Below are 16,417 nucleotides of genomic sequence, written 5' to 3' on the forward strand. Positions count from 1 at the left end.
ATAGTGGAGGTTCATTCATGCAGCTTGGTGCAGACAAGCGAAGTGTTTATTGCAGAATTACCAGCATTTACTAGTGTTCTGTCCAACATGACTTTTTATTAGGTCTACTATGTCATTGATTTAGTACTAAAATACATATTTAAATCTCTTTTGATAATGCATTCTGTAAACTCCGATCAGCGATCATAGCACCCGAGTGGCGAAGCGGTCTAAGGCACTGTATCTCAGTGCAAGAGGCGTCACTACAGTCCCTGGTTCGAATCCAGGCTGTTTCACATCCGGTCGTGATTGGGAGTGTTATTAGGGCAGCGCACAATTGGCCCAGCGTCGTCCGGGCTTGGAAGTCATTGTAAATACGAATTTGTTCTTAACAGACTTGGCTAGTTAAATAAAGGTCAAATGACATTTAAAAATTCATAATAATCCTAATCTGGTTGAGTCAGAGATCCATACGTACGAGGCAACACCCCCCCCCCCAACACCAAATCGTCTGTCACAACTCTGCACAACACCGCAGCATCAGCATCTGCTGGGAATCCAGATAAACGACCCATCTACGCCTTCATAAATGATTGTGTAAATATGTAACAATAACGAGAATATATTTTTTTTATCGAAGGACACATACAGCAGAAGTAAGTAGATTTGGTAGCTAATGGTGCACATGTTGAATTGCTGTTCTTTGTGCTCGTGTACCAATTATGGCCATATTATTATGGGTTGATGGCGGATGATGCCTGTTATTTCAGATGGTCACCTAGCTAGCAAGGAGGCTAACGAAGCCTCCTAGCTTACCTTTTAGTTGATTTAACGTTAGCTTAAACCACAGCTGGTATGTTAAATTAGCAATAATGCAGTATCTAGCTCTTGATATTATCATGTCATTTACATTGTTATTGATTGCTTGCTAAATTAGTAACTAGTGAGATAGCTAGAGGCCTAGCCAACTAATATTAGCCAGTAAGTTAGCTAGCGTAGCGATGTGTCATATCTCAATGTAGCTAGCTAATGGCGCAGTTAACATTAGCGAACGTTAGCTACCTAGCTTACTAGCTAGCTATTTTTTTTAAATTTCGCTTTAATGAGTCAACGCTAGTTAGGCCGGGTAGCGAGCTAGCTTGCTAACATTACCTTTACCTTGTTAACTTACTAACGTTAACGTTACAATGTCAAACAGTTGGCTAGCCAGCCAGGTCACTTGTCTCAAACTGACTCGTAACTAAACATTCGAGTGATCAGATGGGCAAAGGCATATCTTAGCTATCCATTTTCTCTCTAACCATACCCTCCTCGATTCCCTTCAGAGCTGCTGTATAGTACCATGGGTGGCCATGATGATGATGACGTATCTTATCATGTAGCCAACAACCAACATCAAGATGAAGTGCTGAAAAACAAATTGAATGACAGCGGCCTTTGGAGTGACCAAGAATCCACAGACGGCAACAATGCTAAGTGGGTCAAGGAGGGCAAGAACCAACTGAGGAAAGTAGCTGAGAAACATCAGGACCAGGACCAGAATGGGAACCAGGAGGACTTCTCCCCTCATAACACCAACGAGGAGGAGCAGACCAAATCTCCCAAGACCGCCAAGACCCTGGGCCTGAAGGAAGAAGAGTCCAATACCATCCTGAAAGAGCCACTACTCATCAACACCCTGGTGTCTGCAGAGGATAAAGATGGTGAGGGCGAAGAAGACAACAAAGAGAAGGAAGATTCATCTGAGGCAGATGAAGAGGCCTGCAGTCTTATAGAGGAAGAGAGGGAGTCCGAGCAGAGGAATGCGGAGGCTGAAAGAGAGGGAAGTGGGGTGGCTAGAAATCCCTGTCTGCTGTTCTCTAATGTGAATGGAACACCAAGTGATGAAGAAACCAACTGGTCAGCACTGTCTCAGGAAAGCACTGTTGAAAGCCCTCCAAATGAAAACAAAGGTAAGGGCGTGTTTGTTGAAATCAGTTGTGTGACTGTTTTGTTGTAACAATAATGATTATTGTCTAACATAACAAGTGCTTCTCAGGTTGCAAGTGACGTTAAGACTCCTCATTCTAACCCTCCCCTTCTCTCCACACAGAGTCCTTCTGGGACTCGGAGGCCTTTGAGGCAGACACAGACCTACCCTCTGGGTGGATGCGGGTTCGAGACACCTCAGGTACCTATTACTGGCACATCCCAACTGGCACTACTCAGTGGGAGCCCCCCTCCCCTCTGGACAAGGTGGGAGACTCCATGATGTCCTCCAGTATGTCCCTGGAGACAACACCCTGTGAGGAAGAGCCAGAGGTGAGATCTAACCCATAGGACTTAGGGATGATTTGTGACATACGGTGCTTTCGGGAAACATTCAGACCCCTTGACTTTTTCCAAATTTTGTTACGTTACATTTTCCTCAACCTACACATAATACCCCATAATGACAAAACAAAAATATTTTAACATTATTTTTTGCAAATGCATACATAAAAAAACTGATAACATTTACATAAGTTTTCAGACCTTTTACTCAGTACTTTGTTGAAGCACCTTTGGCAGCGATTACAGCCTTGAGTCGTCTTGAGTATGCCGCTCCAAGCTTGGCACACTTGTATTTGGGGAGTTTCTCCCATTCATCTCTGCAGATCCTCTCAAGCTCTGTCAGGTTGGATGGGGAGTGTCGCTGCACAGCTATTTTCAGGTCTCCAGAGATGTTCGATCGGGTTCAAGTCCGGTCTCTGGCTGGGCCACTCAAGGATATTCAGAGACTTGTCCCCAAGCCCCTCCTGCATTGTCTTGGTTGTGTGCTTAGTCATTGTCCTGTTGGAAGGTGAACCTTCGCACATGTTTGAGGTCCTGAGCGCTCTGAAGCAGGTTTTCATCAAGGATCTCTCAGTACTTTGCTCAGTTCATATTTCCCTCAAACCTGACTAGTCTTCCAGTCTCTGGCGCTGAAAAACATCCCCACAGCATGATGCTGCTACCACCATGCTTCACAGTAGGGATGGTGCCAGGTTTCCTCCAGATGTGATGCTTGGTATTCAAGCCAAAGAGTTCAATCTTGGTTTCATCAGACCAGAGAACTCTTGTTTCTCATGGTCTGAGGGACCTTTAGGTGCCTTTTGGCAAACTCCAAGCGGGCTGTCATGTGCCTTTTTACTGAGGAGTGGCTTCCGTCTGGCCGCTTTACCATAAAGGCCTCATTGGTGGAGTGCTGCAGAGATGGTTGTCCTTCTGGAAGGTGTTCCATCTCCAGAGAGGAACTTTGGAGCTCTGTCAGTGACCATCGGTTTCTTGTTCACCTCACTGACCAAGGCCCTTCTCCCCCGATTACTCAGTTTGGCTGGGCGGCCAGCTCTGGAAAGATTCTTGGTGGTTCCAGACTTCTTCTGTTTTAAGAATGATGGAGGCCACTGTGCTTTTGGGGACCATCAATGCTGCAGACATGTTTTGGTACCCTTCCCCAGATCTGTGCCTCAACACAATCCTGTCTCGGAGCTATATGGACAATTCCTTCGACCTCATGGCTTGGTTTTTGCTCTGACATGCACTGTCAACTGTGGGACCTTATATATATACAGGTGTGTGCCTTTCCAAATCATGTCCAATGAATTGAATTCACCACAGGTGGACTCCAAGCAAGTTGTAGAAACATCTCAAGGATGATCGATGAAAACAGGATAGATCTGAGCTCAATTTCGAGTATCATAGCGAAGGGCCTGAATACTTATGTAAATAAGGTATTTCTGTTTTCTATTTTGTATAAATTAGCTAAAATGTCTTATGGGGTATTGTGTGTAGATTGATAAAGAAACAAATTAATTTAATCAATTTTAGAATAAGGCTGTAACGAAACAAAATTTGGAAAAGTCAAGGGGTCTGAATACTTTCCAAATGTACTGTATATGTTCTGAGAAGACTTGATATATGCTCTGCCAATTTAGAATATTTGGAGAAAAAATGTCATGTTTTTGTCTGACTCTACTAGGAAACATGGGGCCACCTCTCTAACCCAGATGAAGGGACTAGTGATGGAGAGCTGTGGAAGGTAAGGGACAGCATGAATATTAGTAAGTACGAATGAGAATCAGGACATGACCAAGGCCTCACATTCAGGATATCCTTTAACACTGACAACACAGTGAAAAGAGAATCATTATTTTCATGTGTATGGAGAAAGTGTTTTTTATGTCTCCGATTATTAATTGGAAAACATAATTTGAAACATACTCAATGTAAACCCTCCCAACAGACTCTGCGGATAAATCATTATTATGTGGGAAATAGTTGACATGGAAGCAGAAGCACTTGACATTTCATAGCTTCAACCCTCAATATTTCAGTTTTAGAAACAGTTTAGAAGGCAGCACATTAGGATTTTGATCAACTTGGTGTTGATGAATTGACTAATTCATTGTCGTCTTGGTGATTGCAGGAGGGAGAGGTGGCATCTGACCAGAGCCTGAAGGAATTTGAAGGGGCAACCCTGCGCTATGCATCCATCAACCTCAAGTAAGTCATGTGGTAGTAAGTTATGTGATAAGCCATCTCATTCTCAGCCAAAACAGTCTCTTAAACCCTCCCTCTCTCTCTCTCTCTCTCTCTCTCTCGTTCTTTCTCAAATGATAACGGACTGCTAACTGTCTTTTAACTGTCTTGTAGCTGTTCCCAATCCGAGGAAGAAGAGAAACTTGATCCCCATGGCACTGACCTGGAGGCTAAGGTAAATTTGAAATTCACATTTACTCTCACTAAAACGCTGAGGCAGGAAGACTAGTCATCTGTCTGTCCCTTCCCTGTTAACGTACAACTGCTCTTCCCTTTCCTAATTGGACTGCGTTTGTCGCTCTTTCCCTCTCTCTGGCCCGTCCTGTGTTCTCTCCGGCCTCTATTGCTATGGCAGTATTTTGCTGTGCGCTCTCTGGGCTGGGTGGAGATGTCTGAAGAGGACATGGCACCGGGAAAGAGCAGCGTGGCTGTCAACAACTGCATCAGACAGCTGTCCTACCACAAACACAACCTCCACGACACTGCTGGCATTTGGGGAGAGGTTAGTCTAAGGAGCAGGACTACAGGAAGGGACTGGGGTGGGCTCTTCCTGTCTGGGGGAAGAGCCTAGTGGGTTGATGTCTGGGCGAGACCCTCTGTTTACCTTTGTCTTTTTTTATCCAGCAACTGAAGCAATTACCTCTCACATTCCCTGCAGCTGCTCTGTGTTGAATAATGTTGAATATCAGAGTAATTATAGTCGTCCATATGGACCACTGCTTGGGAATGTCTCTTCATCTAAACCAGGATCAAGTCTAACAGTTGTTTGCTAGAGTATTATTAGTTGTAGCACAGATGGGTACATTGAAATGTAATTTGATTGATCGCTATGCCATTCAATTTGCTGTGCATGGTGGTGCTTCAGGAGGATAGTGATATGTTTGTGTTGTGTTACCAGGGTAAGGACATGCTGATGGTCCTGCAGAATGACACTATGAATCTGATCGACCCACTGGGACAGACTCTGCTGCACTCCCAACCCATCGCCAGCATCCGCGTGTGGGGCGTGGGCCGAGACAACGGCAGGTCAGTGTCCACTAGAACAATCAGACGCTGTTTGGCACCACATCTGCACTACTGTGGCAGTCAGTTAAGTGGTGTAGCTACTTTTACAGGAACAGAAAATGCTGTTTTAACTCTAGAAATTATACTATTTTATATAGTGTTTATTTAGCGCTTTTTATTAGTTAATTGTCTGTCTAGTCTTAGCAGTCACCTTACTATTACTTCATGACCATCCACACCTAATTAAGATATATTAGGCACTGGGAATTACATAATAGCTGGTAATTTGTTCCATTTTCTTAAAGATTCAGAAATGGCTCATTGTTGCTAAAATTCGAATAGTTTGCCTAATTTCAGTTTGTGACATAACAAGCAAGTATAGTGTAGAGCAGGTATTGTAATGCCGTCGGGGTACACCAAATAAAAGTGTGATTCGCATTTTTTTTAAAGATATATCTTTATTTAATTTTTTTCATATTTTCAAATGGTCCATTTATATTTTCCAACGGGGTTATACATTTGGGTGAGGTTTTTATCTTGCCTGAGTAGCCTCGTTTCACTGGCAAAAATAAAAGTAAACCATCTAGTGTTGAGCGAAATAACACAATGTCAAATACAGGTAGCCTAGTCAAATAATTAACATCCAATCACATTAACTGTTATTCTCTCGCAGAATTTCCACTAACGGTCCGTATGTAGCCAAACGTAGCTGCTGCTCATGTTAGTATCTGTACTGAAGGCGCAAAAGACATGACAGGGAGACATAGTGGAGTGGTAACGCGCATGCAAGCAGTTGCTCCCGACGCCACTTGGGTCCACTGCAGCATCCACCGAGAGGCTCTTGCTGCCAAGGGAATGCCTGACAGCTTGAAAGACGTTTTGGACACTACAGTGAAAATGGTTCACTTTGTTAAAGCAAGGCCCCTGAACTCTCGTGTATTTTCTGCGCTATACAATGATATGGGCAGCGACCATGTAACGCTTTTAAACCATACAGAAGTGCGCTGGTTATCAAGGGGCAAAGTATTGAGAAAAAAAATAGAATTGAGAGGTGAGCTTAAAGTTTTCTTTACTGACCATAATTTTCACTTGTCTGACCGCTTGCATGACGACGAGTTTCTCACATGACTGGCCTGTCTGGGTGATGTTTTTCCTCGTCTGAATGATCTGAATCTAGGTTTACAGGGACTCTCCGCAACAATATTCAATGTGAGGGACAAAATTGAGGCTTTGATTAAGAAGTTGGAGCTCTTCTCTATCTGCATTAGCAAAGACATCACACAGGTCTTTCCATCATTATTTGCACACAAAAAATCATATGAACTCAAGCTTACCAGACAATGTCAAATGTGATACAGCGAAGCACCTGAGTGAGTTGGGTGCGCAATTACTCAGGTACTTTCCTGAAACGGATGACACAAACTACTGGATTCATTATCCCCTTCATGCCCTGCCTCCAGTCCACTTACCGATATCTGAACAAGAGAGCCTCATTGAAACAAGCGGTTCTGTGAAAATGTAATTTAATCAGAAGCCACTGCCAGATTTCTGGATAAGGCTGCGCTCAGAGTTTCTTGCCTTGGCAAATTGTGCTGTTAAGACACTGATGCCCTCTGTAACCACGTACCTATGTGAGAGTGGATTCTCGGCCCTCAATAGCATGAAAACTAAATACAGGCACAGACTGTGTGTGGAAAATGATTTCAGACAGACTCTCTCCAATACAACCCAACATTGCAGAGTTATGTGCATCCTTTCAAGCACACCATTCTCATTAACCTGTGATGAGTTATTCACCATTTTTAATGCACAAATAAGACTTTATATGTAAGATGGCTAAATAAAGAGCAAAATTATTGATTATTATTTTGTTTGTGCCCTGGTCCTATAAGAGCTCTTTGTCACTTCCCACGAGCCGGGTTGTGACAAAAACTCTCACTCATTCTTATGTTTAATAATGTGTCGTATAGTGTGTGTGTGTGTGTGTGTGTGTGTGGCAGGCTTACAATGATGGCAAAAAACAACATTTAAGAGTGCACTGACCCTGGTGCTAGAGGGGTACGCAGCTGGAGGTTGAATGTTTGAAGGGGTACGGGACTATAAAACGTTTGGGAACCACTGGTGTAGAGAATCATTGTACCATCTAAACCGCAGTGAAATATATTTTCCATAACTAAAAGTATTGTGTTTTCAGCTGTTTGAAACTGGGGTACAAAACCGAAAGTAAAAGATGCAAAAACGAAGCACAGGAAGCATAGAAATTTAGCAAATACAATAGATCTGCTGCTTCTTAGACTTGCTTTCAATCCGAATGAGATCTATAACTCTTTTCTATGTGAATTTGATTGAATCCACCAAATACGTTATATATTGCCACTTTAAGTATTACTAAAACATGTTAATGTTCATGCCTTAGGGTCGAGTTTTCCCATCCTAGACCTCTGGATGTGGGCCTGTTTTCCATGTATTTGCCCATTAAAAACTGAGTCATTTAAGGCTGCATGTACACAGACAGCCAAGTTCTCATCTTTTTTCCACTAATTGGTCTTTTGACCAATCACATCAGATCTTTTTAGAGCTGAGCTGATTAGTCAAAAGACCAATTAGTTCAAAACAGGTGTGAATAGGGGCCGCTTTTGTAAATGCAGCCTATTAGTCCAATGGCATGCTCAAATACTGCAACCCTGAGACACTACTGCCCTCTGGTGGGTTGTCCATGGTATTGCAATTACATTTACTTTCAAGGCATTGGCATTCACTTAATATCAGATTTTCATTTTCGACTAGTGTTTTTGTAATAACTGTGATTTAACTGATCATTATTTATTTTCATGCTGCATTTTGCTGCCCTATACAGGGAAAGGTATTGTACACATTTCTCTTTGGTCTTTATGCTCTCATGTCCCATGGTGTTTCTCCTACATATAGTTTAATTGATTGTGTTGTCATATCTAACATGATTCATTGCAATAATTGTAGTTTTTTTAAAAGTTTTTCTTGTCTGTTGCTATCATTCAATTTAGAGAAATGCATTTGGTTCATGTACCAGTATGTAAATGGTGTACTTTTCTGTGTTTGTTACAACAGAGACTTTGCTTATGTAGCGCGAGACAACCTGACCCAGGTCCTCAAGTGTCACGTGTTTCGCTGTGACTCACCTGCCAAGAACATCGCCACCAGTCTGCATGAGATGTGTTCCAGGGTGATACTTCTATGTCACATACACTACTGGTCCAAAGTTTTAGAACCACCTACTCATTCAAGGGTTTTTCTTTATTTTTACTACTTTCTACATTGTAAAATAATAGTGAAGACATCAAAACTATCATGTAATAACTGTAATAACTAAAAAAGTGTTTAAAAAATCAAAATATATTTGACATTCTTCAAATAGCCACCCTTTGCCTTGATAACAGCTTTGCACACTCTTGGCTTTCTCTCAACCAGCTTCACCTGGAATGCTTTTTCAACAGTCTTGAAGGAGTTCCCACATATGCTGAGCACTTGTTGGCTTCTTTCCCTTCACTCTGCGGTCCGACTCATCCCAAACCTTCTCAATTGGGTTGAGGTCAGGTGATTGTGGAGGCCAGGTCATCTGATGCAGCACTCCATCACTCCCCTTCTTGGTAAAATAGCCCTTACACAGCCTGGAGGTATGTTGGGTCATTGCGTCTCAAAGACATGGCGGTTGGAACCAAAAATCTCCAATTTGGATTCCAGAACAAAGGACAGATTTCCACCGGTCTAATGTCCATTGCTCGTGTTTCTTGGCCCAAGCAAGTCTCTTCTTCTGATTGGTGTTCTTTAGTAGTGGTTTCTTTGCAGCAATTCGACCATGAAGGCCTGATTCACGCAGTCTCCTCTGAACACTTGATGTTGAGATGTCTGTTATTTGAACTCTGTGAAGCATTTATTTGGGCTGCAATTTCTGAGGCTGGTAACTCTAATGAACTTATCCTCTGCAGCAGAGGTGACTCTGGGTCTTCCTTTCCTGTGGCGGTCCTAATGAGAGCGAGTTTCACCATAGCGCTTGATGGTTTTTGCAACTGCATTTGAAGAAACTGTGCAGTAAAACATCTGGCAGTGCTCTGTGTGGGACTGTGTTTTGCTTCCTTCATGTCTTAAAGTAATGGACTGTTTCTCTTTGCTTATTTGAGCTTTTCTTGCCATAATATGGACTTGGTCTTTTACCAGATAGGGGTGGTATACGGAAGATAGTCCTACCTAATCACAACACAACTGATTGTCTCAAACGCATTAAGAAGGAAAGAAATTCCACAAATTAACTTTGAACAAGGCACACCTGTTAATTGAAATGCATTCCAGGTGACTACCTTATGAAGCTGGTTGAGAGAATGCCAAGAGTGTGCACAGCTGTCATCAAGGCAAAGGGTGGCCATTCGAAGAATCTCAAATATAACATCTATTTTGATTTAACACTTTTTGGTTACTACATGATTCCGTATGTGTTATTTCATAGTTTTGATGTCTTCACTATTATTCCAGGATGTAAAAATATAGAAAAACCCTGGAATGAGTAGGTGTGTCTAATATACTATTTGCTGTGGAATGACTAATTTCACGATGACTTGAACATGTCTCTCTCCCTCTCCCCTCCCCCCCCCACACACACACACATTCAGATAATGACAGAAAGGAAGCTGTCCAAGCCATTTCTGAGCAGGTACAATTATGACCAGTGCAAACCCATGGAGATTCCTGCTCAAGGTAACCCCTGTGATAGGGTTATAGAGTTAATTTTATAACAGACGTACAACACTAGACACTAACTCCCTGCACACCTTCTTCCTCTGCAGAGTTTCCCGTTCCAAAAAATGAGAATTTCCAACGTTTCCTTGTGTATTACCTTGGTAACGTACCTGTGTCCAAGCCTGTAGGTAAGGGACGCATGGGTAAGAAAATCTTTTATTTACTTAGTAGTTAGGTAAATACACTATATGTACAAAAGTATGTGGACACCCCTTCAAATGTATGGATTCCAGCTACACCCGTTGCTGATAGGAGTATATAATCGAGCACACAGCCATGAAATCTCCATAGACAAATATTGGCAGTAGAATGGCCTTACTGAAGAACTCAGTGACTTTCAACGTGGCACCGTCATAGGATGCCACCTTTCCAACAAGTCAGTTTGTCAAATTTCTGCCCTGCTAGAGCTGCCCCGGTCAGCTTTAAGTGCTTTTATTTTGAAGTGGAAACGTCTAGGAGCAACAACGGCTCAATCGCGACGTGGTAGGCCACACAAGCTCACAGAACATGGCTGCCAAGTGCTAAAGCGTGTAAAAATCATCTGTCCTTTGTTGCAACACTCACTACTGAGTTCCAAACTGCCTCTGGAAGCAACGTCAGCGCAGTAACTGTTAGTCGGGAGCTTAATGAAATGGGTTTTCATGGCCGAGCTGCCGCACACCATCCTAAGATCGCCAAACGTCGGCTGGAGTGGTGTAAAGCTCGCTGCCATTGGACTCTGGAGCAGTGGAAACGTGTTCTCTAGAATGAGTAATCGCTCTTCACCATCTGGCAGTCTGACGGACGAATCTGGGTTTAGCGAATGCAAGGGGAACGCTACCTGCCCCAATGCATAGTGCCACCTGTAAAGTTGGGTGGAGAAGGAATAATGGTATGGGGCAGTTTTTCATGTTTTGGGTTAGGCCCCTTAGTTCCAGTGAAGAGAAATCTTAATGCTACCGCATACAATGACATTCTAGACGATTCTGTGCTTCCAACTTTGTGGCAACAGTTTGGGGAAGGCCCTTCCCTGTTTCAACATGACAATGACCCGTGCACAAAGCGAGGTCCATACAGAAATGGTTTGTCGAGATCAGTGTGGAAGAACTTAGCTGGCCTGCACAGAGCCCTGACCTCAACCCCATTGAACATCTTTGGGATGAATTGGAACGCTGACTGCGAGCCAGGCCTGATGGAAGCAAGTCCCCGTAGTAATGTTCCAACATCTAGTGGAAAGCCTTCCCAGAAGAGTGGAGGCTGTTATAGCAGCAAAGGGGCACCAACTTCATATTAATGTCCATAATTTTGGAATAAGATGTTTGATGAGCAGGTGTCCACATACTTTTGGTCATGTCTATCTGTGCAGTAAAACATCTGGCAGTGCTCTGTGTGGGACTGTATTTTGCGTCACTGCATACATGGCTAGATGGCTCCTCCCATGCAGTTTACCTTGAGGATACCGTTAACAGTAGAACGTTCTCGTCTCCTAGGTGTGGAAACAATCAATGATGCTTTGGCGGCTGCAATGAACAGCACAAGGAAGCAGGATTGGACCCCCGTCTCGGTCAACGTGGCCCCTGCCACTCTCACCATCCTCACCAGAGAGGTAGTTACTAACTAACCCATCCACACCGTCATCTCCGTTACACTGACCGTTAGTAGGAGTCATGTCAGTATGGCTCTCTCCTGACCGTGATGTGTCCCCTTGTCTTCCCCAGACTGAGGCGGTTTTGTCAGAGTGCCGGGTGCGGTTCCTGTCTTTCATGGGTGTGGGGAAGGACGTCCACACCTTTGCCTTCATCATGGTCGAGGGCCCCGGGGACTTCATCTGTCACATGTTCTGGTGTGAGCCCAACGCTGCCAGCCTGAGTGAGGCGGTGCAGGCCGCCTGCATGGTGGGTCACCAGACTGGACAGTGGACTCCATTATGGATTAACCTCTTGGGGCTATGTGGGACGCTAGCGTGCCACCCGTGGTGCACCCTATCAACAGCAGGTGCATTTCAAGAGCGGCAAATTTGAAACCAAATAAATGTCAAAATTCAAATTTTTCAAACATACAACTATCTTACACCCTTTGAAAGATAAACATCTCCTTAATCTAACCACGTTGTCCGATTTCAAAAAGGTTTTACGGCGAAAGCATAAAGTTAGATTATGTTAGGAGAGTACATTGACAATAGCTGTGTGTAATGTTTTGTCAATTCAAAGACAGGCGTCACCAAAACCATAAAACCAGCTAAAATGATGCACTAACCTTTTACAATCTCCATCAGATGACACTCCTAGGACATTATGTTAGACAATGCATGCATTTTTAGTTCTATCAAGTTCATATTTATATCCAAAAACAGCGTTTTACTATGGCGTTGATGTTCAGGAAATCGTTTCCCTTCAATAACCGGCAGTCAAGTCAGCACCACAAATTAAATAATTAGAAAACATTGGTAAAATATTATATTGTCATTTAAAGAATTATAGATTTACATCTCTTGAACACAATCGACTTGCCAGATTTAAAAATAACCTTACTGGGAAATCACACTTTGCAATAATCTGAGCACTGCGCCCAGAAAAATACGCTTTGCGATACAGACAAACGGCCATGTTGGAGAGATCTAAAATCGAAAATACTATGTAAATAATCCATTACCTTTGATTCTCTTCATCAGATGTCACTTCCAGGAATCCCAGGTCCATAACGAATGTAGTTTTGTTCAAAAAAGCTCATCATTTATGTCCAAAAAGCTCTGTGTTGTTAGCACATGATCTAAGCCCGCCGGACTTCACTTCATGAACGAGGGGAAAAAATATATTTACGTTCGTTCAAACATGTCAAACGTTGTATAGCATAAATCATTAGTGCCTTTTTTAACCAGAACATGAATAATATTCAAGGTGGACGAATGCATTCTCTTTTAAAACGTTTTGGAACGAGGGTACCCAACATGACCTCGCGCGCCAGAGTCTAATCGGCCATCACCGTTCCAAGGCTCTTGTTCGGTCAGATCTCATAGTAGAAGATTCAAAACACTTTGTAAAGGCTGGTGACATCTAGTGGAAGCAATAGGAAGTGCCAAAACATTAATCAGCCCATGTGTGTTTCAATGGCATTGGCTTAAAGGTAATTCAACACATCAGGTATCCACTTCCTGTCAGAAAATGTCTCAGGGTTTTGCCTGCCAAATGAGTTCTGTTATACTCACAGACACCATTCAAACAGTTTTAGAAACTTTAGGGTGTTTTCTATCCATATATAATAAGTATATGCATATTCTAGTTACTGGGTAGGATTAGTAACCAGATTAAATCGGGTACGTTTTTTTATCCAGCCGTGAAAATACTGCCCCCTAGCCCCAAAAGGTTAACAAGTGGTCTAGAGAGACTGCCTGGAGGATGATATGTTGTCTATAATATAGAACATTTCATGAATGCCTGTCAATGTTTCCTTGAATAGTATTGATGTGTTTTAGTGTCTTTACTGATGGAGTCTTGTTGTATGTCTGTGTACTGTCCACAGCTGCGCTACCAGAAGTGTCTGGACGCGAGGCCTCCCAGCCTGGGCTCCTGCCTGCCCACTCCCCCTGCTGACTCCGTGGCCCGCCGGGTCAGGATCGGGGTCCAGAGTCTGCTGGGAAGCTTCAAGCAGTACAGGTCAGGGTCCCAGTCCCCCTGAGATCTCCTCCCCACCAACACTAACCCATCACAGCAGCTCCAGCTTACTCCTCTCTCACTCTCATTCTCCCTTTCCTATCGGACTTGCACTCTTTTTGGCCTTCCTTAGAGAATGTCTTGTCATTAGTGTATGGCGTTTTATGTAACTGAGGAAATGCTTACTTACTAGTGATTGCAAAGTGTGTTTTTCTATACTTCTACTGTACAACTCTCCTTTAGCTTTGTACTCAAACTGAATGAGCTCTGACAACAACCCATTGTTTGTTCTGTTGCTGGGATTTCATCTGTTTGTCACTATTTTTGTGTTTTAGCAGAAACCATGTCTGGCAGGAAGTGTTCGTATGATGGGATGTAAGTACATGTTTCTTCACAGTAGGAGGTTAGGACGATTCCACACAGAAATACATCTAATTTCTTCCTCAGTGCAATTATGGTTGAGTCATGGGGCCATGCTCCTCCAAACAGTAACACCTCTTTTTCTACTGGTGTCTAAAGGTCATGAAATCACTGTCGGGAACCTGGTATAGTAGTCTCCTGATGTTTGTTTTCTACCATGTCAATACCCTGTACACTCCTCAGCCTTTCTACTCCAGCCCAAATGAGCTTCTTGACACTAGCCATCCGAGAGCCCAAGTAGAGTGTTTTGTAGTCTTCCGTTAAATAAGTGTAGATTCATGTGCCACGTCGTAGTGAACTACCACTGATTTCAGGGTATACTGGAGTTGTTTCCCATACATTTTCATGAACATTTGCAAGTTCAGTGCTTGTGTGCAATAATCAGACTTTCCTGTATGTGGTGTTGGTAGAATGGCTTCCATAGGCTTATATAGCAGCACACACTGCTGTGGGTTGTTTAACGTAGGGGCCTGGCTATATCTGACTAGTGCTTGGCCAACAAAAAGAGCCAATGGTGAAAATAGACTTCTGGTCATGAAAAAGTGACCTATAAAATACAGCATCTCAAGGCCTCGGTTGTCCATCTGTTAGTCAACCCCAGCTTTTAACCACCTCATCACACACTGCATGTTTTAATAGCTTAGAGGAATAACCAGGGTCATATCTGCCTGCAGCGGTTTAGTGCTGAACTCTTAGTTATTGTAACATACTAGACGTGTGCTACTTCATGGTAAAGAGGGCTGAATTCTGTACCTGTTAAGTGTTTGTAAGACATGTCACTAGCCTGTATCAGTGTCTATCAATATATAAGCTAGCTAGTAGTAGATTAGTTGTCACTGTCAGGCCCTTTCCACTGAGTAGCTGAGAGCAGGTCAGTATGTCTCCCTTAGTCACTGCCCTGGGACAGGGATAACATAGAGAGGATGACTCCAGTGCTTTTAGGATTCTGTTCTTCCACTTTTTGCTCTGTTTGGCCCTGGACACTTAAGTAATGTGATCTATTGTTTGTATACACTGTCATGGACACTACTGAGGAGCAGTTGCTCATTATTGATTATTGATTGTATTAGAGAACACAAGTCTGAGAATAGTTGTGGTTTTTATGTTTTAAAAAATGAATGAATTGTGTTTGTCAGAAGTATTTAGTGCAATAGTTATTTGACCTATAACAAAATAAAACTTGTAAAATATAGAAACACTATCTGAAATTAGACTAGATTGTATTGTATAATACTATAGTGTACCTTTTGTCACCGCTCACTTATCATTGTGCTCCTTTTTCTAATTCTGTTATGTTAGTACTTCCAAGGTCAACATTAAAAACAAGATGAGTGTTGGAACACTAGCTTATTCATTTATTTCACAATGTATGTAAATTAGGTGTATAAAATGTATCTGTATATAAAAGTCCCTGCACAATAAATAAATGTCAACATATCTTATGTTTGGTGTTGCATATTTCTTTGCACAATTTGCATGGTTTTGGTGTGATGTGACTGACTGAAGCCATGTGGATTGGAGAGATTGTATTCCAAAGAGCAGTTTATTAGATTAGATCTGTCTGTAAATTATGTCTCCTTTCGTAACCGGTGGTAGAACCACAGAAATCCTAAATTTTCAATCAATGGTTTTTATCTGACAATTCTTTGCAATCCCATTAAAATGGAAGAGAAGCCAGGCAGCCTTTTCATATGTATGAAACCTGCTGACACTGGTTTTACCGTATGTATTGTGAGAGGCGCAAGAATAGCGATAGATAGAGGACTCATTCTATCTGTGCCATTATAGCTTCTGTGACAGCCTCAAGGGCGCTGACCATGCTATCTCCATTTTGAAGTAGTCCATTTTCTTCACGATTGGCTGATCCCTGCTTATGTCTCAGTTGGACATGACTCCAACAGGTCACCAGGATGGATTGGTTAATGAAGTTGGAAGTCCCACCCAGTAGACTACATTAAAATTGTGGAAGCCCTCAATGGCGCTGCCTATGCTTATACAGCCTTTTGGCCAATAAAGGCCTCTATCATTCTCTGTGGGTGCAATTACCATGCATGAATAACATGCAGAGGTCACCC

The 16,417-nt window shown here is 42.7% G+C and overlaps 1 protein-coding gene across 7 annotated transcripts; it reads left to right on the forward strand.

The window, feature by feature from the left end:
* Window positions 1-296: 296 nt before the first annotated feature.
* On the forward strand, window positions 297-15,779 carry LOC106613141 (amyloid beta precursor protein binding family B member 1). 7 transcript variants are annotated; one of them, XM_082956424.1, is made up of 16 exons: window positions 298-635; window positions 1,305-1,931; window positions 2,072-2,280; window positions 3,959-4,018; window positions 4,406-4,482; window positions 4,633-4,693; window positions 4,874-5,020; window positions 5,417-5,544; window positions 8,611-8,725; window positions 10,167-10,251; window positions 10,341-10,436; window positions 11,763-11,878; window positions 11,991-12,167; window positions 13,792-13,925; window positions 14,258-14,297; window positions 14,442-15,779. In XM_082956424.1, the coding sequence occupies exons 2-15, from the start codon at window positions 1,322-1,324 to the stop codon at window positions 14,289-14,291; spliced, it is 2,049 nt and encodes a 682-aa protein (XP_082812550.1). In that variant the 5' UTR covers window positions 298-635; window positions 1,305-1,321; the 3' UTR covers window positions 14,292-14,297; window positions 14,442-15,779. The 7 variants fall into 7 exon arrangements, with proteins under 7 accessions (XP_082812554.1, XP_082812550.1, XP_082812552.1 ...); XM_082956426.1 differs by having other exon boundaries at window positions 14,261-14,297; XM_082956428.1 differs by having other exon boundaries at window positions 297-635; window positions 10,341-10,421; window positions 14,258-15,779.
* The last annotated feature ends 638 nt before the right edge of the window (window positions 15,780-16,417 follow it).

Source organism: Salmo salar, chromosome 09, assembly GCF_965601325.2.
Source record: "Salmo salar chromosome 09, fSalSal1, whole genome shotgun sequence".
Taxonomy (NCBI): Eukaryota; Metazoa; Chordata; class Actinopteri; order Salmoniformes; family Salmonidae; genus Salmo; species Salmo salar.